A 23,357-nucleotide genomic window follows, 5' to 3' on the forward strand; every position below is an offset into this window, starting at 1 on the left:
GAACCTTCCCAAGACAGCCACAGAAAGTCGATGAGCTGAATCTTGCCAAGACAGCCACAGACCCTCGATGCGCTGGACCTTGCCAAGACAGCCACAGACCCTGGATGAGCTGGACCTTGCCAAGACAGCCACAGACCCTGGATGAGCTGAACCTTGCCAAGACAGCCACAGACCCTCGATGAGCTGAACCTTGCCAAGACAGCCACAGACCCTCGATGAGCTGAACCTTGCCAAGACAGCCACAGACCCTTGATGAGCTGGACCTTGCCAAGACAGCCACAGACCCTGGATGAGCTGGACCTTGCCAAGACAGCCACAGACCCTGGATGAGCTGAACCTTGCCAAGACAGCCACAGCCCCTCGATGAGCTGGACCTTGCCAAGACAGCCACAGACCCTCGATGAGCTGGACCTTGCCAAGACAGCCACAGACCCTCGATGAGTTGGACCTTGCCAAGACACCCACAGACCCTGGATGAGCTGAACCTTGCCAAGACAGCCACAGACCCTGGATGAGCTTAACCTTGCCAAGACAGCCAAAGACCCTCGATGAGCTGAACCTTGCCAAGACAGCCACAGACCCTCGATGAGCTGAACCTTCCCAAGACAGCCACAGACCCTCGATGAGCTGGACCCTCCCAAGACAGCCACAGACCCTCGATGAGCTGGACCTTGCCAAGACATCCTCAGACCCTCGATGAGCTGAACCTTGCCAAGACAGCCACAGACCCTGGATGAGCTGAACCTTGCCAAGACAGCCAAAGACCCTCGATGAGCTGAACCTTCCCAAGACAGCCACAGACCCTCGATGAGCTGGACCCTCCCAAGACAGCCACAGACCCTCGATGAGCTGGACCTTGCCAAGACATCCTCAGACCCTCGATGAGCTGAACCTTGCCAAGACAGCCACAGACCCTCGATGAGCTGAACCTTGCCAAGACAGCCACAGACCCTCGATGAGCTGGACCTTCCCAAGACAGCCTCAGACCCTCGATGAGCTGGACCTTGGCAAGACAGCCACAGACCCTCGATGAGCTGGACCTTGCCAAGACAGCCACAGACCCTCGATGAGCTGGACCAAGAGATGATTTAAAGGTGGGACACTAATCCCCAGGCTCTAATTCGAGTGCTCATATGTGACGACGGTACAATGCATTGAGTTTTCCGAAGGTGCACATACCTGGTATTGAGATTGTTACCTCCATGTAGGATCCCCATGTGAAAACATTTACCACAACGCAGCATCACGTGATGAGGTCACAATGAAATGGACATGTAATTATTCAGTATTTATTTCTATCAGAGGTTTGCACCTTGGCTGTGTCTCATGATGTCACGTAAATAAATCACATCAACAATGATCATGTTGAGAACATAACGAGGAGGAACGTCTGTACAGGTATGATGCAGCTACATAGGCTTACCTGGATTGTGTTTATCTATATTTTAGATGTTGTTTTGTTATGATTGTCATGGGGCCCGCAAGGCTAACCCCCGCTCTAGCAGGGAAAATGGCCTTAAAATGCCCGTTGTTGTTGTTGTTGTTGTATATTTTAGATGTTATTGTGATTGACTGATTATATACATATGGACATATGGAAGTGTGCTTTTTGGTGGTGCATTTGTTTTGTGGATGCTCTTCCTGTTTTTGGCTGATCTGATCTCGATCAAGCTAAGAGGGTTCGCATGACGATCTACCTTCGAGGTTGTGGGATGTGCGTTGTCATGAGGGTAACATTCTCACCGAGGGTTAATATGTATACTCCACAGTTATAGAAACTGTCTCTGAGTTGCCTAAAGATGAAACAATGTCACATGTAAAGGACGAAAGTAGTCACCGACAAGGTACAAAGCACGAGAGAAGACAAAGCTTTAAATTTATGGGAATGACACCTCATTGAAGGAACTATTTTGAGAATGATTACACCGTGTAGTATATTTTGGTGTACCTCATCGCCATCTTCCTCTGACCCGTCCCTACGTAGTGTGTGGAACACAGGTACCATACATTGGGTCATGTGATGAAATGAGGTGTCGTGTCGTGTTGTAGTGTACGTATATTAAATAAAGCGGAGTACTTTTTGTGTTTGACTGTTTTTGCATATCCGTGTTTCTTTCTTATTTAAGAATGCAGTTCATTGTCATTTTCCATTGAATATGGTATCAAAGCCCCCTCTCTTTGCCAAATAACTTGTGCTCGTCAACGTGGCCCTGCAGCTTCAGTTTCAGGTGTTTGTGAAGGCCGATACCTGCCCAGAATCCAACCAGACCGAGTTTGAAATCAAAGCATTAGGCCTTCAAGAGAAGCTGAAAGTTATCATCGAATATGACTGTGAATGTAATTGTGACGCACCCGAGCACAATTCCCGCAACTGCGACAAACATGGAACTCTACATTGTGGAACCTGCCGGTAAAAAAACAACAACAACTTGTCATGAGCGTGCAAGAATATTACATTTATATTCACAAATGAGATGTTTTTCAATAATCTTTATGGCATGAGTTCTTGGAAAAAAACAAACAAACAAAAAAAAACAGGGATATTGAAGTAAAACAGGACTGGCGATGTAGCATTCGTTGCAGATTTGCTCTGATCAATACAAATGTACTTTCTGTGCGTAGATGCAACGACAAGTGGCAGGGCAGGTGGTGTAACTGCAGTCTGCAGGGCACAAATGCAAAGGAGATTGAAGATAAGTGCAAGAGAGGGAACGAGTCACAGATATGCAGTAACCATGGAGATTGCCTTTGTGGCACGTGCGAGTGCCAGCAGAGCGAGGATAGCAAGGAGATCATTGGAGGAAAGTTCTGTGAGTGCAACAACTTGAATTGTCCCCGCTTCAACAACTCTCTCTGTGGAGGTAAAGTATTTACAGCGTTTTGTGAATCAAATGAAAAAGTTTGTTTTTAAATCTTCTGTTCATAAATATATTTTAGGTAACGTTTGTTATTTTGTGACCATCTTTGTATTTATGGATTGGGGCGAGGTTAACCCACTTGTGCCGTACCATGTGCACAGGTGAAAATTGCAAGTCATCTATGTGTCCACCCTCACAGGGGGCGGGGGGGTATCAGGGGAAATTATTGTGTGCCCATGACCTGACCCTGTGCACGTATGAAATTTTCGGTGTTTCGGTGTCATGCAGGAGATTCCAATAATTTTGGGAGTTTTACATTCCACAGAATCCAGGATAGACAGATTTGATGCTGGGGCACCAGCCAATAGTGGAGGGTAGTACTCCATTGAGTTACACACAAAGGCCTTGCGGACTGAATAGCTCTGATTTTCCAAGGAAAGACTGAACGACAGAGGATGCCAAGTCTGCAGCTGGATTTGAGAGCCAGCTTCACTTTGTACTTGGCCCAGGAAAGGTCATGGCTTATTGTCACACCTCGAAGATCAAAAGACCGAGCCTCTTCCAGCGGCTGACCGTGAAAGTAGATAGTTGGGTTCGTTTTTTCGGTGAGACAGTGAGATTTTCCAGGGTTGTAGGACATGTTCCATATATCAGACTGGAGTCTAATCATTTCAAGATAAACAGAGGGACCTCAGCTGCTATCTGTCTGGCAAAGGGATGGAGTACTGTGTGGCACATTGTGGAAAAAAAGATCGCATCGTCTGCGAGAAAGACGACAGGACTTCCGGAGCATTGGAGAGGTTGTGACCATTTTATGTTTAATTAGAAACGTTCTCCATGTGGATAGTGTCGGATATTGTCGTTCTCCTCTACCATCAAACATGCACCGTTCCTTATTTGCTGACTTGCATTGACCACTTCACCCTTTGGATGGAGGCTACACTGGTAGGTGACATCGCTACACCTACCATTAGCAGGGCATTTGTCCGCACCTGGATCACACATTTTGGTATTCCATAAACCATCACTACAGATCATGGTAGCCAGTTTGAATCGGCTCTATTTCGCGAGCTGACTCGACTCCTGGGTACCGATCGTGTGTGAACCATCACTTACCATCCAGCAGTGAATGGCGTGGTGGAGCATTTTCACCAACAACTCAAGTCTTCCCTAAAAGCACATGACAACACCACGCACTGGGCCAACTCGTCTTCCCTAAAAGCACATGACAACACCACGCACTGGGCCAACTCAGGTCTTCCCTAAAAGCACATGACAACACCACGCACTGGGCCAACTCAGGTCTTCCCTAAAAGCACATGACAACACCACGCACTGGGCCAACTCAGGTCTTCCCTAAAAGCACATGACAACACCACGCACTGGGCCACCTCAGGTCTTCCCTAAAAGCACATGACAACACCATGCACTGGGCCAACTCAAGTCTTCCCTAAAAGCACATGACAACACCACGCACTGGGCCACCTCAGGTCTTCCCTAAAAGCACATGACAACACCACGCACTGGGCCAACTCAGGTCTTCCCTAAAAGCACATGACAACACCACGCACTGGGCCAACTCAGGTCATCCCTAAAAGCACATGACAACACCACGCACTGGGCCACCTCAGGTCTTCCCTAAAAGCACATGACAACACCATGTACTGGGCCAACTCAGGTCTTCCCTAAAAGCACATGACAACACCACGCACTGGGCCACCTCAGGTCTTCCCTAAAAGCACATGACAACACCACGCACTGGGCCAACTCAAGTCTTCCCAAAAAGCACATGACAACACCACGCACTGGGCCACCTCAGGTCTTCCCTAAAAGCACATGACAACACCACGCACTGGGCCACCTCAGGTCTTCCCTAAAAGCACTTGACAACACCACGCACTGGGCCAACTCAGGTCTTCCCTAAAAGCACATGACAACACCACGCACTGGGCCACCTCAGGTCTTCCCTAAAAGCACATGACAACACCACGCACTGGGCCAACTCAAGTCTTCCCTAAAAGCACATGACAACACCACGCACTGGGCCAACTCAGGTCTTCCCTAAAAGCACATGACAACACCACGCACTGGGCCACCTCAGGTCTTCCCTAAAAGCACATGACAACACCACGCACTGGGCCACCTCAGGTCTTCCCGAAAAGCACATGACAACACCACGCACTGGGCCAACTCAGGTCTTCCCAAAAAGCACATGACAACACCATGCACTGGGCCAACTCAAGTCTGCCCTAAAAGCACATGACAACACCACGCACTGGGCCAACTCAGGTCTTCCCTAAAAGCACATGACAACACCATGCACTGGGCCAACTCAGGTCTTCCCAAAAAGCACATGACAACACCGTGCACTGGGCCAACTCAAGTCTGCCCTAAAAGCACATGACAACACCACACACTGGGCCAACTCAGGTCTTCCCTAAAAGCACATGACAACACCATGCACTGGGCCAACTCAGGTCTTCCCTAAAAGCACATGACAACACCACACACTGGGCCAACTCAGGTCTTCCCTAAAAGGACATGACAACACCATGCACTGGGCCAACTCAGGTCTTCTCTAAAAGCACATGACAACACCACGCACTGGGCCAACTCAGGTCTTCCCAAAAAGCACATGACAACACCACGCACTGGGCCAACTCAGGTCTTCCCAAAAAGCACATGACAACACCACGCACTGGACGGACGTTGTACCTTTGGTCTTGATTGGTACACGAGCTGCTCTGAATGACCCACTTTGGATGCTCCGCTGCTCAGCTAATGTACGGTGCAATGACACCTTGCCCAACACCTGCATCTATGCCAACCAACTTGGTAGGCCATGCAGGGCCTTTGGGCGACACCAATTCGTACACTTTGGGCACTTCCGTTTTAATTCCCCAGGAGTTTTCTCCATGGATCCACGTATTCGTGCGGCGTGACTCTGTCCCGAGACCCTTACAGCATTCACCACATGATGGACCTTACAACATTCTACAATGGTCTGAGAAGACCCTAATACTCGATATCAGCGGTGGTTGATGCAGCACCAGAGCCGACCCTCCCTCAAACCGCTGGTGCGACACCCATGACACGGTGTCCTTACCTTACTGTCGTACACAAAACTCACTCTGGGCGTCATGTACACTTCCTGGCACGATATGTATGAGAGTACCTTTTGCTGTTGACCATTTGTCTTGGTTGTGACTTTTATTGATTTTTTGCATGGACAGTCGGTCAACATGTATTCTTTTGTTTGTTCCTTTAGTCCAATTACCACATTAGGAGGGGGAATACTGCAGCGGAATCATTTAGCCTTTTTTGTGGTGATATGTAAATATACTTGATCTCGGCTTTTCGATACCGGTTGCAACCGGAAGTGACGAGGACGATTTGGTTGGTCACATGGTTGAATAAATAGATTGGCGAATACCTCGGACGTATTTTCCTTCCACGCTAAAATGTCTCTCTTGTGGACAAACTGTAGCTTCACGACAGACATGTCACTCTTGTGGACAAACTCTAGCTTCACAACAGACATGTCACTCTTGTGGACAAACTCGAGCTTCACGACAGACATGTCGCTCTTGTGGACAAACTCGAGCTTCACGACAGACATGTCACTCTTGTGCACAAACTCGAGCTTCACGACAGACATGTCACTCTTGTGGACAAACTCGAGCTTCACGACAGACATGTCACTCTTGTGGACAAACTCGAGCTTCACGACAGACATGTCACTCTTGTGGACAAACTCGAGCTTCACGACAGACATGTCACTCTTGTGGACAAACTCGAGCTTCACGACAGACATGTCACTCTTGTGGACAAACTCGAGCTTCACGACAGACATGTCACTCTTGTGGACAAACTCGAGCTTCACGACAGACATGTCACTCTTGTGGACAAACTCGAGCTTCACGACAGACATGTCACTCTTGTGGACAAACTCGAGCTTCACGACAGACATGTCACTCTTGTGGACAAACTCGAGCTTCACGACAGACATGTCACTCTTGTGGACAAACTCGAGCTTCACGACAGACATGTCATTCTGATCACATTTTAAATCAAATTTATGGAGAAATAAAGAAAATTCTAAAGCGTTCACAAACTTTTCCTCACCACTGTATTCATCAAGTAAAGTCCAAGAATTAGGAATGCTGTCGATTGCCATGTTGACGTGTTCTTTACCCACAGGCCAAGGGAAGTGCTGGTGTGATAGATGTGAGTGCAACCCTGGGTTCACGGGCAACGCGTGTGATTGTCCTGTGGATAAAAGTCAATGCGTGGCGCCAAGTGGGAAATACTCTGGGCTGACGTGCAGTGGCCGAGGCGTCTGTAAGTGCGGAACGTGCAGCTGCTTTGATATCAAGTACTATGGAAAGTATTGCGAGTTGTGCCGCAATTGCCGACCCTGCATTGAGCACAGGTAGGACATGTAAATACTCGTTGTGTGTGTGTGTGTGTGTGTGTGTGTGTGTGTGTGTGTGTGTGTGTGTGTGTGTGTGTGTGTGTGTGTGTGTGCACGTGTGTGTGTGTGTGTGTGTATATGTGTGTGTGTAGGTGAGTGTGTGTGCATGTGTGTATAGGTGAGTGTGTGTACATGTGTGTATAAGTGTGTGTGTGTGTACATGTGTGTCTTGGTGAGTGTGTGTACATGTGTGTATAGGTGAGTGTGTCTACATGTGTGTATAGGTGAGTGTGTGTACATGTGTGTATAGGTGAGTGTGTGTACATGTGTGTATAGGTGAGTGTGTGTACATGTGTGTATAGGTGAGTGTGTGTACATGTGTGTATAGGTGAGTGTGTCTACATGTGTGTATAGGTGAGTGTGTGTACATGTGTGTATAGGTGAGTGTGTGTACATGTGTGTATAGGTGAGTGTGTCTACATGTGTGTATAGGTGAGTGTGTCTACATGTGTGTATAGGTGAGTGTGTCTACATGTGTGTATAGGTGAGTGTGTGTACATGTGTGTATAGGTGAGTGTGTCTACATGTGTGTATAGGTGAGTGTGTGTACTTGTGTGTGTATGTGTGTGTGTGTGTGTGTGTGTGTGTGTGTGTATGTGTGTATGTGTGTGTGTGTACAGGTGAGTGTGTGTGTATGTGTGTGTACAGGTGAGTGTGTGTGTGTGTGTGTGTGTGTGTGTGTGTGTGTGTATGCGCACGTGTGTGTGTGTGTGTGTGTATGTGTGTGTACAGGTGAGTGTGTGTGTGTGTGTGTGTGTGTGTGTATAGGTGTGTGTATGTGTGTGTGTGTGTGTGTGTGTATGCGCACGTGTGTGTGTGTGTGTGTGTGTGTGTGTGTGTGTGTGTGTGTGTGTGTGTGTGTGTGTGTGTGTGTGTGTGTGTGTGTGCGTGCAAGCACGTGTGCGTGCGCACACATGGTATGGACGACAGACTGTGTCCATGGTTTTAAAAACAGTTTTGTTGGAGGATTTGTCAGAAGAAAGCAAAATAGTCTGAAACTGTAAAAGACAACGTTCACGTTCAGATCAAGTTTGATAATATGGGGAAAAACGATACGTGTACACAGGATGCTTCAGCAAGTAGCGCAAGGTATAAACTTCCAGCAAATATCGCCAAAAAAATAACCACCAACGGTCACATATGACGGGAAGCTGAATTCCCTCTTCACACAATCCTCCCATCTGAACCCTGCTCTACCTCGTTTCCTCCTACTTTGATCCCTCAACCAATCCACTCTGTTTGTCATTCTTTCTTCCCCCATCTGCATCAAATGTTCAGCCCATCTCAGCCGCCATTTCACATCAATCTCCTCCCTCCGTTCATCCATTCTCCTTCTATCCACCCTCTTCACTCCTAAAAACCTCCTGACCCATTTGTTCTCCTCTACCTGCACCTTTTGTTCTTACCTCCGCCACCGAAAGTGGATGCAGGTTATGTTTTCGCCTCTGTCTGTCTGTTTGTTTGTCTGTCCGTGAACAAGTATCTCAAAAAGTTGTGGACGGATTCGGACGAAATTTGTCGGAGATGTAGTGTATGTGACAAGGACGAAATGATTCGATTTTGGTGAAGATACAGATTCGGATCCGGCTACTAGAATTTTTGATTCTTCACCATTGGGAAAAAGGGCCAAAAACGATACATAGCATGATATCTCAAAAAGTTATGGATGGATTTGGACGAAACCTGGTGGACCGGTTGGGTGTGTGACAAGCCCAAAGAGATTAGATTTTGGTGAAGATCTGAACATGGATTCGGATATGAGAATTATTTAAAATTTTAAAGTGATTATTCACCATTGAGAAAAAGGGCCAAAAATGATACATAACACGATATATCAAAATGTTATTGACGGATTTGGACGAAACTTGGTGGAAAGGTTGGGTGTCTGTCAAGGAAGAATCGATTCAATTTTGGTGAAGATCTTAATATGAATTCGGATACAATAATTATTTAATTTTAAAGTGATTATTCACCATTGAGAAAAGGGCCAAAAATGATACATAGCATGATATTTCAAAACGTTGTGGATGGATTTGGACGAAACCTGGTGGACCGGTTGGGTGTCTGACAAGCCCAAAGAGATTAGATTTTGGTGAAGATCTGAACATGGATTCGGATATGAGAATTATTTAAAATTTTAAAGTGATTATTCACCATTGAGAAAAAGGGCCAAAAATGATACATAACACGATATATCAAAATGTTATTGACGGATTTGGACGAAACTTGGTGGAAAGGTTGGGTGTCTGTCAAGGAAGAATCGATTCAATTTTGGTGAAGATCTTAATATGAATTCGGATACAATAATTATTTAATTTTAAAGTGATTATTCACCATTGAGAAAAGGGCCAAAAATGATACATAACATGATATTTCAAAACGTTGTGGATGGATTTGGACGAAACCTGGTGGACCGGTTGGGTGTCTGACAAGCCCAAAGAGATTAGATTTTGGTGAAGATCTGAACATGGATTCGGATATGAGAATTATTTAAAATTTTAAAGTGATTATTCACCATTGAGAAAAAGGGCCAAAAATGATACATAACATGATATCTCAAAACGTTATTGACGGATTTGGACGGAACTTTGTGGACCGGTTGGGTGTCTGACAAGCCCAAAGAGATTAGATTTTGGTGAAGATCTGAACATGGATTCGGATATGAGAATTATTTAAAATTTTAAAGTGATTATTCACCATTGAGAAAAAGGGCCAAAAATGATACATAACACGATATATCAAAATGTTATTGACGGATTTGGACGAAACTTTGTGGACACGTTGTGTGTCTGTCAAGGAAGAATCGATTCAATTTTGGTGAAGATCTTAATATGAATTCGGATACAATAATTATTTAATTTTTAAGTGGTTCTTCACCATTGAGAGCTAGGGGGAAAAGCGATATATAACACGATATTTTAAAAAGTTATGGACTAGTTATGAATAAACTTTGTTGACGAGTTGGTTCGGTGACAACAAGCCGATTCGATTTTGGTTCAGGTCCGAATCCAGATCCGGCCTATCAATGGGATTCAAAACATAAACCGTTCAGTCTGGTGGAGGTTCGCGCTCCACCGAGTGCCAGTTCGGACAAACTCGGGCGTCATGATTGATATGAAGCAGTGAAAACTTGGTCGGTCCACGATAAGAGTTTTAATACTCGTGTGTCGTGGCAGGGATTGTGTGGAATGCAAGACCTTCCGCAGTGGTCCATTGGCTGAAAACTGCACAACGTGCGCCATCAACGTAACCACATTAAAGAGCTTAGAAGGAGCTAAAGGAGCCCAATGTGAGGAGCGCAACGGTTCGAGCTGCATCATGAAATACAAGATTGATGAGAGCAGCACTACGACCATCATCAGTGTCCTCGAAGATATAGGTAAGGGAAAGCAAGTAAGCAAAAAAGGGACAAATAATATTTACTTTCCTCTTCCGACATTTTGCAGTTTAAAAGGTGATTTATGTCATTTCAAAATTAGTGCGTCTTGTTGAAAAGTTTTTCCAGTAACGTTTTCAAGTAGCAATGCACCAACCCTTGATGGTCTCTCGGGCTGCCTCGCTGCCCACCTCTCAGTTTGCCCACAGCCTCCGAGTGCGTTGACCATCGTGCCCAGCGTGCTTGCGGGCGTTGTGTTCATCGGTCTTCTGCTGCTCCTTGCATGGAAACTCCTCACGACGGTGTATGACCATCGTGAATACAAGAAGTTTGAAATGGAGCGCTCTCAAGCAAAGTGGAACAAAGTATGCTTCGTGTGTACTTGTAGCAGTGGCATAATGATCGCTTGTGGTATCGGGCTGGCCTGAACAATCATTTGTGCATCAAACGACGACCTTATATTTGTCCATCTTTGTGACCATCATGCACCCATTGATTTTCATATGCTCACATTTTTACATTCCTGAAGTTTGAGAAAAGTGAACCATATGGAAGACTATATGATATATGATACTATATGACATCGCTACATGATGTAGCCATGTGGTGCTGTGTCATTTTGCATCCAAATTCAATGTTCGTCCTCAGAATGAGATTCACAGTGATTTTATGTCCATAAAATGAAATGTATTTGTGTTCAAGTTATAGTTTTACTTGAACGAATGTACCTTCACTTCCTGAAATACATACACAAAGATGTTACGCTGGCGAATATAATACACGAGAAGAGCCTACCCGTCGCTTTGCTGATGGACCAATTTGTCATCACGTCCGTTTCTGCAAGAAAGGGGAAGGGGAAGGGGAGTGGGAGGGGTAGAGGGGGAAAGGAAGGGGGAGAAAGGAGGGTAGGGCGAGAGATGTACTGTATATATATATATATATATATCTTCTGGGGGGCTTTGACAGGCCCCTCCATTTGGGAGGGGTGAGGTGACGAGGAGAAGGGAAGTAGGCCTAATTAACCCATGCAACTAATTATGTAACCTCAGCGTTGCCCAGGTAAAAGAGGAAATTGTAATATCCTCCACCACCACCACTAGGTGGTGCTACATGGTACACATTTACATAGACAATTTGCACCCCGAGCCCCCCACGCCACCGTGTCAGGCCGCGGCCACGTAACCTATGTTATCCCCAACACAAAGTTGTATTTGTACCGCGAGAGTTTAGAACTTAAACGATGCGGTCATGCATAATGAACAAAGGTGGACAGTCAGCCAGCCAGATAGCCACAGGCGTATATATATATGTATATAAAATGCAGGTTATGTTTTTTTTTTAGCTCAATAGCTCAACAGAGGAGATTATGGCTCAATAGCGCAGTGGACTGTAGACACGTAATCAATGTAGGTTATGTTTAATGCAGGAAATATGGCAATATATATATATATATATATTTTATAAACAGGAATCAAATTCCTGCGAGGGGCTAAGTGTGAAAAAATTCTGACTCAATACGGGACTCGGACCACGGACCACCGTTGATTATGCGTCAACAGCCCACTGCGCTATTGAGCCAGCCATAATCTCCTCAGAATTTTACACACTTAACACTGCGAGCTTTATAATGGCCGATGTCTTACGTGCCTGCGAGGCAGACCCCGAATGTGAGCGTAAGTATATATATATACGTATGTATGTATGTGTGTATATGCAGAAGTGCATTGAAGATTAACTCAATTTTTATAAACAGGAATCAAATTCCTGCGAGGGGCTAAGTGTGAAAAATTCTGGAAAAAAAAAAATATATATATATATATACAGATGTTCAGTCTAAACGATGCTTGCCAGATGGAAAGAAATCTTCCACTCACCTCGTTTTACTTAATATACACAGATTGTGCCTTTTTTTGCCACTTTGGCCTGGTATTTGCGTAACGGTTAAGGTGGCTGGCTTGAGATCTTCGAGTCCTGAGTTTGAACCACTGTCGTGCCATGAAGTAGCGCTAGACGTGGTGCCAGCCTATCATTCTTCTGTGGTTGGCAAAATGAGTACCGGCGTACTGGGAAAGATGAGCCACCCAGGTATCCTGTGTCGGAGTGGCCAATGAAATGAAACGAAATGAAAAGTGCCTCGAGAGCCGATGCATCTGAAGGCACGAAAGGTGTTGTTCCAATTCCTCTGCTTCTTTGCCACTTTGTTGCTTTGCCACAGTAATGGTGTCCTCATTTAAAAGCAAAATTATTTTATTTTTTAGGGAGCTTTTGAATTCGTACATGTGGCTGCAGAGCAGACCAGGTGGTATGTTCTAGAAATGTTCAGTAACAGACTCATTTCAACAGGAAATGGTTGTAAAATGACGGTGTTCACAAATAAAGGTTCGTCTGCAGTGAATCAGAAGTTCGGAGAACTGAGGTGTGTGTGAATGCAGGTACCTGTACGTGTGTCAAAACTTTGAAAAAGTTCATCCGACTCAGTTAATCTCTGTCTGTGTGAACTGTGTTAAGCTGTCTGTGTAAACATGCCACAAGCATTGGTCCGGTTGTTGTTGTTGTTGTTGTTGTTGTTGCAGCCGCCTCATCAGGACGAGGTTCAGGCCCATTGAACTGGAGGAGCTACACAATAGCTCGGGAGATAGACTATAGGGTCAGGTGACGAGGAGTGGGATGGTATTGCCAATTGAGAGGCATGACACCCTTGATGGACATGCAGACATCTTCTGCAAACTGGACCTCTCTTGATCCCCAATTAAGACATATAGAAACAGACATCAAGGGAGGGGTGAAATGAGGGGTTGTTGACGGCACGGAGGAAAGTAGTGTTGTGGTGGTTTGTGTGAAGCCTGTAGCTGCTGGCTGCATCCTTTTCTGGGGGCACGGCTATGTCGCTGATGCAATGCCCTCTACAACCAGTCATCTGGGACTCATTTTGTCGACCTCAGACAGCCTGAGTCAATCCACGTGATGTTAATTCAACGGCCTGACAGGAGCTCAAACTCAGGACCCGAGGATCTCAAGCGAGCCACCTTGACCTTTAGGCAGGCAACACCACGCTTTGTAATGCTGTAGGTACTGGGGTATTGTTGATGAACCGATCGTTTGTGAGTTGGACAAGTTTGGGAAGGAAACGTTGTGAAGAAGACGAAGAGTAAGAAGAAGGAGTAAATGTTGATGATTGAGAAGAAGAAGAACGTGGGTGCCAGTGACAGAGAAATATGGCAAATGGAGTATTATAAAATGCTATTAAAAGCTTTTAAAACAAGAAAGAACAATCAGAGATTGCAGACCCTCACCAAGACGTATTTATGTGGTGTATTTTGTGTTGAAGGAGCTGTGCTCCTATGCGAGTTAAAAGGATTGACGCGACAAAAGACGGGAATTCATCCGAGTTTCTTTATTCAGCAAAACCAAATTCGGGTACTCTGAAAAGCCCGTTTATCGGGCAGCAATATATATATGCAATCAAACGCGGCGAGAGTGGGCGTGCCCGGGCGGCCCGGGCGAGCCCGGGAAAGGCAAGTCTGGACATGCCCGGGAAAGGCGAGACTGAGCGTCTCCGGGCGGTCTGGGCGAGCCCGGGTAAGGCAAGTCTGGACATGCCCGGGAAAGGCAAGACTGGGCGTCTCCGGGCGGTCTGGACGAGCCCGGGAAAGGCGAGTCCGGACATGCCCGGGAAAGGCGAGACTGAGCGTCTCCGGGCGGTCTGGGCGAGCCCGGCACAGCGATCGCTCCGTGGTTGCGTCCTCGGCAGGTGTAAGGCGATTGTGTATGTTCAGCGGCAACCGCTACACGCGCCCCCCCAGAATCGACTTGCACCGGCAGGGTCAATTTAAGGGGGATCCTGATGACCCGGCCGAAGTGACCCCTGGAGGGTCGTGGGGGGGGGGGGTCCGGTGTGGTGGTGGGTGGTTGAGCGGGGGGAACCGTGGACGGGGGGCGGCCTCGCCACCGAGGAAGGGCCAACCGTGGTGGTTGGTCGACGTCCACGTGCGCCGGCTTGAGGCGGTCCACCGAAATCCGGTCCGACCTGCCGCCGACGTCGATGACGAAAGACTTGTCGTCCCGTCGCAGGACCCGGAAGGGTCCGTCGTACGGCGGCCGGAGTGGCCCCCGGTGTGCGTCATGATGCACAAAAACGTACTCCGCCGTGCGAAGCGCTGGGGGGACGTAGGACTGGGGGCCACCGTGGCGGGACGTTGGCACGGGGGCAAACCGTCGGGCGGCCTCCTGGAGGTCCGAGTGCTGGCGAGCCACGGACCAGGGACTGGTAGCGTCGGGCACGAACTCGCCCGGGACGCGTAGCGGCTGGCCGTAGACGAGCTCGGCGGTGGATGCCTGGAGGTCCTCCTTGGGGCCGTGCGGAGGCCCAAAAGGACCCATGGCAGCCGGTCGGCCCAACCACTGTCCTGAAGGCCGGCCATGAGCGCGGCCTTCATAGAGCGGTGAAAACGCTCGCACAACCCATTGGCTTGGGGGTGGTAGGCCATGGTACGGTGGAGCTTGACCCCCAGGTTGCGGTCGACCGCGCCCCACAGCTCGGAGGTGAACTGCGGACCGCGGTCCGAAGAGATGTCCGCCGGTGCGCCGAAGCGGGCGACCCAGGTGGCGATGAAAGCTTACGCCACGTCGGCGGTGATGGTGGAAACGAAGGGAACGGCCTCCGGCCACCTGGTGGTCCTGTCCACCATGGTGAGCAGGTGTGTGAAACCTCGTGATGGGGGAAGGGGGCCCACCAGGTCCACGTTGACGTGGTCGAAACGCCGTTCGGGCACGGTGAAAGGTGCCAGCGGGGCCTGGGTGTGGCGGTGGACCTTGGCCCGCTGGCAGGCCGTGCAGGCATTGGCCCAATCGTGGATGTCCCGTCGAAGTCCGTGCCAGACGAAACGCGCCGACACCAGCTTCTGGGAAGCTTTCCGGCCCGGGTGGGAAAGGCCGTGGAGGGAGGCGAAAACGCGGCGCTGCCAGGTAACGGGCACGATGGGGCGAGGCTGGCCTTGGGAGACGTCGCAGAGCAGGACAGTGTCCGTGAAGGGGACGTCGGCCAGGCGGAGGCCCGTGTCCCCTGCCCGGAGGGCTTGCACCGTGGTGTCGGTGGTCTGGTCGGCCGCCATAAGCACGAAGTCCACGCCGAGGTGGACCGCGTTCGCGCTGGCCCGAGAAAGACAGTCGGCCACGGCGTTGTCTTTTCCGGCGACGTGTCGGATGTCCATGGTAAATTCCGACACGGCGGAGAGGTGGCGCTGCTGGCGGGCCGACCACGGCTCCGTGACTTTGGCCATCGCGTAAACTAACGGCTTGTGGTCGACGAAAGCCGTGAACGGGCGGCCCTCCAGGAGGTGGCGGAAATGGCGAATGGCCAGGTATAGACCAAGGAGCTCGCGGTCAAATGTGCTGTATTTTAGCTCGTTCGGCCGGAGTTGCCAGCTAAAAAAAGCGAGTGGCTGCCAAACCCCGTTCACCCATTGTTCGTGTACGGCACCCACCGCGTAGTCGGAGGCGTCCGTGGTGAGGGCGATTGGAGCGTCGAGCACCGGGTGAGCCAGCAGCGTTGCGTCGGTGAGGGCCAGCTTTGCGCCTGTGAATGCCGCGCCCATGGCTGCGGACCAGACGACGTCATGCTTGGCCGGCTTGCCCCGAAGTGCTTCGTAAAGGGGCCGCATGAGCTCAGCAGCGCGGGGCACGAAACGGTGGTAGAAATTCACCATGCCGAGGAACTCCTGCAGGGCCTCGATGGAGCGGGGACACGGGAACTTGGTGATGGCCTCGACCTTGGTTGGCAGCGGCACGGCCCCGTTTCTGGTGATGTGGTGGCCCAAAAAGTCAACGGCCGCCGTGCCGAAGTGGCATTTGGCCGGGTTGACGATTAAGCCGTGCTCGCTGAGGCGCTCGAACAGTGTTCGGAGGTGGAGGAGGTGCTCGGCCCGGGACGTGCTGGCGACGAGGATGTCATCCAGGTCGATGAAGAGGAACGGCAGGTTGCGCAGCACGCCGTCCATCAAGCGTTGGAATGCCTGGGCCGCGTTTTTGAGGCCAAACGGCATTCTCAAGAATTCGAACAGGCCGAACAGCGTGATGACGGCCGTTTTTGGGACGTCGGCCGGCCTGACAGGTACCTGGTGGTATCCCCGTATTAGGTCAACTTTCGAGAAAATGACCCGCCCCGCCAAACGGGCGGAAAAGTCCTGGATGTGCGGGACCGGATACCTGTCGGGGGTGGTAACGTCGTTGAGGCGGCGGTAGTCGCCACATGGGCGCCAGCCGCCCCCCGGCTTCGGCACGATGTGTAGTGGCGAGGCCCACGCGCTATCGGAGCGCCGCACGATGCCGAGGTGCTCCAACGCGTCAAACTCGGCTTTTGCCACGGCGAGCTTGGCCGGGTCGAGGCGGCGGGCTCTGGCGTAGACCGGCGGGCCCGTAGTTGGTATGTGGTGCTTGATACCATGTCTCACTGCGACGGCCGAAAACGTCGGCCGTGTGAGGGCCAGGAACTCGGCGAGCAGGCGAGCGAACCCGTTTGCCGCCGGGAGGGCGCATGCTAGTTCGGTCGGCGCGGAGCTGCTCATCGTGCATGCCAGGGAGCTGAAAGTTTCGGCGTTGACAAGGCGACGCCGTTTGCCGTCGACCAGCAGCCCATGTGCACAGAGGAAGTCGGCGCCCAGCAAAGCCATGGGCACGCTCGCCGTCACAAAGGTCCAGTTAAAGCGCTGGTTGCCGAAGCAGAGGGTGACGTTGCGCGGGCCGAAGGTGCGGATGGCCGATCCGTTGGCAGCGACCAAGGAGGGGCCGCAAACGGCGGTCTGCCTGTCCTGCTCGGAGGCGGGTATGATGCTCAGTTTGGCGCCGGTGTCACAAAGGATGCGCCGCCCGGACGCTTTGTCCTTGATAAAAAGCAAGTTATCCGAGTCGCCGGCGCTCATGGCTGGAAATGAACGCCGGCCCGGCCGTTTCCCAACTTGCCGAAAGTGCACGGGGGTCGGCATGTCCGAGCCTTGTGTCCGAACCTGGCGTGGTAATAACACCACGCCTGGTCAGGTCGCGGCCCCGGCCGTCGTGTTGGGAGCGGTTGGCGCGGCGTGGCGGCCGCCAGTTGCACCGGCAGTTCGGCCTCCAACCGCACCGGGCGCTCGGGCGCCATGGGCGTCGCCTCGGACGGCGGCGGGCTCCAGGTAGCCGCCCGATGTGCTGGCCTGCCGAGATCTTGTCGGCTTCCCTGGCGAGGGCACGGGGATCCGTGATCTGCGTGCCTGCCAGGGCGAGGCGTACCTGGCTAGGCAGCTGGCGGAGGAACAGCTCTCGGAAAAGAAAATCCGGGGAGTGCTCACCGAGCAGCGAGAGCATGTAGTCCATTCGCTCGGACGGGCGCGTGTCGCCGAGCTCGGGCAGGTCGAGCAGGCGTCGTGCGCGTTCTGCCGGTGAGAGGGCGAATGCGTCGAGGAGGAGCGTCTTGATCGCACCATACTTGTCAGCGGCTGGCGGGTGCTGGAGGAGGCTCAGGGCGCGGGCCGCGGTGGCAGAGCCGAGTGCCACTACCACATGGTGGAAGCGGGTGTTGTCGGCGGTAATGCCTCGTAGGGCAAACTGGGAGTCTGCCTGGGCGAACCAAACTGCCGCGTGAGCCTCCCAGAAGGTAGGCAGTTTAAGGGCAACTGCCGTGTCCATGTCGGGGGTCACCAATGAAGGAGCTGTGCTCCTACGCGAGTTAAAAGGATTGACGCGACAAAAGACGGGAATTCATCCGAGTTTCTTTATTCAGCAAAACCAAACTCGGGTACTCTGAAAAGCCCGTTTATCGGGCAGCAATATATATATGCAATCAAACGCGGCGAGAGTGGGCGTGCCCGGGCGGCCCGGGCGAGCCCGGGAAAGGCAAGTCTGGACATGCCCGGGAAAGGCGAGACTGAGCATCTCCGGGCGGTCTGGGCGAGCCCGGGAAAGGCAAGTCTGGACATGCCCGGGAAAGGCGAGACTGGGCGTCTCCGGGCGATCTGGGCAAGCCCGGGAAAGGCGAGTCCGGACATGCCCGGGAAAGGCGAGACTGAGCGTCTCCGGGCGGTCTGGGCGAGCCTGGCACAGCAATCGCTCCGTGGTTGCGTCCTTGGCAGGTGTAAGGCGATTGTGTATGTTCAGCGGCAACCGCTACAGTGTGGTGTTTATTTGCGCTATCGTGTTTGTGTGGTTTATTGACAGATTTATGTTCAATCCAATATGGCTGCTGAACCACGTGACATACGACGTCATCAATTTAATTCTCCCAAACCATTTTTGTGTAGATTCTGCTCAATAAATTCCAAACTGATCAGATCAAACGTTCTACTTGTCTAATTATGACGTCATAATGAAGGCACCGATGACATCATGAATATTTGTTGTTCCCCATGGGGAGTATTGATAATGAGCCATGTTTCAATTTTTTTCATGGAAGGGTTTCGGAGATTTTTCGGAGCGTGCAAGGTTTTTCCAAAATGGCGACCATAACATATGACAGATGACATTATAATTATCATTAAAAGATTTGTACAGGAGGCGGCGCTCCGATGGTGAAGATATTGTGTCAATCGGACCAACAGTTGCAGAGAAAAGCGTACTCACTTTCTGTGCAGACAAACAGACAGACAAACAAATATACGGACAAACAAACGGACCCAATTGCAATACCCTCTTCTCTGGTGAGGGTAATAATAAGCAAATTAATTCAATTAAGAGGAATGTTGGTTCAATTGGGGGAGGTACTGAGAAAGGAAGAGATAAAGAATGAACCAAGGAAGGAAATAACATGCAGAGTGAGTTCATGATGTTTTTTGAGCAAAAATGTTTGTTTATTTATTTTTAAGCGAGGAGGGGGAAATACGGTAAAGTAGAGGAATGTGAAAGAGAACACTTAACATAAAGCAGAAGGAGGCAAACATCTTCTGAACAGAGACGGGATTGGCACACCGACTAGCTGAGGCCTTGGCTCATAGGCCAGACATTTGCAGGGACACCGATTCGCCAATATAGCACAACAAGGTACAATTAAACACGTAACAGTGGATGAACACACAACCAATACACAGGGACAAAACAACACCAGAAAGACACGACGGATCAATGGATCATGTCTGGAAATGTGAGCTTTGATGACCTGGAAGGAGTCACTGTACAAAGTTACTGTACAAAAGTCACTGTACAAAAGTCACTGTACAATGTCCTTTGCGCTTCGACTCGGAACCGTAAGTTAAAATTTTCAGTCCTGATTTCATTTTGTAACAAGTGTTTCCTGTTGAGTTGTTGGTGAAGGGGATGTTTTGGGAATTCACCACTCCCTCTATTATTGGGTCTTTCTGGCCTGGTGCGAGTGCATTCTTGTGTGGGAAACTATACGGTACAGTGTGAAAGTTGAGCTCACGATAAGTTTGGATTGTTGGATCACTGCGATGTCAATATTGTGTTTATTGGATGTTTTGTACTTTTGTAGCTTTTTTGTACACCGCTCCTTTCCTATTCCATCTCCAGGCGCTGCATGACGTCATTTCCGGGCACCGAAGGGGGCTCGGCAATGACGCACGCTGAAAGGGAGTACTCAGTTTTCACTCCGGTTGTTTGTTTGTTGTATACCGCTGCTTTCCTATTCCATCTGCAGGCGCTGCATGACGTCATTGCCGGGCACTGAAGGGGGCTCGGCAATGACGCACGCTGAAAGGGAGTACTCAGTTTTCACTCCGGTTGTTGTACACCGCTCCTTTCCTATGCCATCTCCAGGCGCTGCATAACGTCATTGCCGGGCACCGAATGGGGCTCGGCAATGACGCACGCTGAAAGGGAGTACTCAGTTTTCACTCCGGTTGTTTTTGTCCGGGCGATATCTCGGCCATCTTTGAGCTTGGAAGCTGAAATTTGGGCACAATAGTGAGCAAGTGCTTTGGCAAAAACAGTATTTTTTCTTTTTTTAACCTTTTTCGATTAATTGTTTAATTACTTGATTATTATAGATTAATTAAGTATTTATTTCCTTTCTCATCTGAGCAATATCTCAGGCACCTTTTGAGTTTGGAAGCTGATATTTGGACACGGCAATGACCAAGTGATTCAACTCAGTTATTTATTGATTTATTGATTCACTCGTCAATTAATCGATGAATTATTTCATCATTTTATTAAATAGTGAATTTATTTTCAAAAAGTTAGATTTCAATTAACGGTGGTGGTTTAGGTTTAGGTCTATTAGCCAATTCATTAAAAAATTTGTTATTTTAAGACTACTATTTATTTATTTTCATTATTAATCATTTATTTATTTTCTTTCTCATCTGGGCGATGTCTCAGGCACCTTTTGAGCTGGGAAGCTAATATTCGTACACGGCAGTGACCAAGTGACTTGGCCATAAGCAATATTTTTGATTTATTGATTAATCAATTAATCGATTAATTGTTTACATTTTTTGATTAATTTATTTGTTTCATTAATTTTCAAAAAGTTACAGCTTCGGATAAAACACTGGTGGTTTAGGTACGCCATTAGCCAATAATTAAGAAATGAATTATTTTATGATTATTATTTATTTATTTCAATTACACAATCAATCAATCGATGACCGTACACATCTCCCTCCCAATACCGTCTCTATGTGCTGCACGTCAGCATCGCAGGGCGACGAGGGAGTCCTGTCGATGCCGCATGCTGGAGGATATGTTATTTATTTATTTGGCATGTGGGAGGTGTAGTTTGAATGTGTCTGTACTCGTTTCAAATTCCGTTTGTGTTTAATTACAGGATTTTGATTTGTTTCCTGTGGTTAAGAGTAAAGTGAGTGAGTGTTTGCGGTTTGGATGAGGGTTGTCGGTATATAGATTGGGAGACGGGTACAAAGTTACTTTACGTCTGCATGACCATTGTCACAAGTCATTATCTGAGGGCCTTGTCTGTGGCAATCCCCATGGCAACAGTAATCATGTGATCCACGTGGCCAGAATTAAATATTTCCTTGTGAATGGCAAACGTTTTTTAAAATGGATTTGAAGTTGTTAGAATCGGTATGACCAGGTTAGTATGGATTATTATTGTGATCACAGGTGTTTGTGGCCAGCCATAATGGAGGAAGCGGAGCGTACATGAGACGCAATGATAATGAACCTGTTTGTTTTTGTTTGCAGGATGACAATCCTCTCTACAAGAGTGCCACAACAACTGTTGTCAACCCGAAGTTTGATGAAAACTAAACCCCTCGGACCTGAAAGTTTTCCCAACTTTACTAATACAGCACCTCTTAACTTTGAATGCATTTTGCTGAATTTACATAACAAAACATCCACAAAGCAGGTTTTAAGAGCATGGACACTGATAAGAGAAAATTGTTTTTTTCAAAATGAATGGATCTATTTTCCTTGGGGAGACTACTTTTTAGTGCTCCAAGATTGTATTATGTTGGCAATGACAAATAATAACAAAGTAATGGATCCCACTGTTTGGGAACAATGTACAATGAGACAATGCAAATGAACTTGCTAGTTGTGAGAGCAACAGGCATTCCGTATCAGTGTAACAGGCATTCCGTATCATTGTAACAGGCATTCCGTATCATTGTAACAGGCATTCCGTATCATTGTAACAGGCATTCCGTATCATTGTAACAGGCATTCCATATCATTGTAACAGGCATTCCGTATCATTGTAACAGGCATTCCTTATCAGTGTAACAGGCATTCCGTATCATTGTAACAGGCATTCCGTATCATTGTAACAGGCATTCCGTATCATTGTATCAGGCATTATGTATCGTTATAACAGGCATTCCGTATCATTGTAACAGGCATTCCATAATGTATCGTTGTAACAGGCATTCCGTATCATTGTATCAGGCATTATGTATCGTTGTAACAGGCATTCCATAATGTATCGTTGTAACAGGCATTCCGTATCATTGTATCAGGCATTATGTATCGTTATAACAGGCATTCCATTATGTATCGTTGTAACAGGCATTCCATAATGTATCGTTGTAACAGGCATTCCGTATCATTGTATCAGGCATTATGTATCGTTGTAACAGGCATTCCATAATGTATCGTTGTAACAGGCATTATGTTTCGTTCATTGTTCATGAAAATTAACCTGTGACGTTGAATGTATTTGGCATTTTGAACCTGCCAAGTTTATTCATATTTTTTATCATGAATGCATAAATCTCTTGGTAATAAATGACATACGAAATAAGTTGGTGCCGAGGCGCGTTGTAATCATTAAAAAACAAAACAAATAAAAGCTTTTCTGATCATATCACAGTGCTCGTCATATTGTTTAAAAAAACAAAGCATCAACATATCGTCGGTGAAGCCTCTTGTGTTTTATTCTCATTATTTTCACCAAACACCTGTTATTGTTCTTAATACAACAAAGGACCAGGTGTTGTCATGCAGAGAAGCACAATCCGTTGTTTTTGTTTCATTCGTTTAATAAAATAACAACCATGTGATATTGAATGGATGCGACGTTTCACTATTGTTTTTCGATTGTCAGAAAAGAACGAGCAAAAGCAACTTCCCAGAAGTGTCCAAACGTCTCTGTCCAATTCGCTTTTTCAGGGAACACACAATGTGCGATCTACGTTCGACCACCATTGCTGATTTGAATGGATATGTCGCAGCGATCCGTCCGTGCGTTCGTGCGTGAAAA

The 23,357-nt window shown here is 48.3% G+C and overlaps 1 protein-coding gene across 1 annotated transcript in view; it reads left to right on the forward strand.

Annotated features, from left to right (window-relative positions):
- Positions 1-22,961, forward strand: part of LOC137431900 (integrin beta-1-A) — a 240,023-nt gene extending 217,062 nt beyond the window's left edge. The window contains exons 13-18 of the mRNA XM_068123734.2: positions 2,217-2,410; positions 2,623-2,861; positions 7,059-7,290; positions 10,509-10,711; positions 10,907-11,073; positions 21,839-22,961. Of these exons, the coding sequence (XP_067979835.1) occupies positions 2,217-2,410; positions 2,623-2,861; positions 7,059-7,290; positions 10,509-10,711; positions 10,907-11,073; positions 21,839-21,904 (1,101 nt within the window). The 3' untranslated portion in view covers positions 21,905-22,961. The remainder of the gene's footprint in view (positions 1-2,216; positions 2,411-2,622; positions 2,862-7,058; positions 7,291-10,508; positions 10,712-10,906; positions 11,074-21,838) is intronic.
- Positions 22,962-23,357: the final 396 nt, after the last annotated feature.

This window comes from Myxine glutinosa, chromosome 7 (assembly GCF_964187855.1).
Source record: "Myxine glutinosa chromosome 7, kmMyxGlut1.1, whole genome shotgun sequence".
Classification (NCBI taxonomy): Eukaryota; Metazoa; Chordata; class Myxini; order Myxiniformes; family Myxinidae; genus Myxine; species Myxine glutinosa.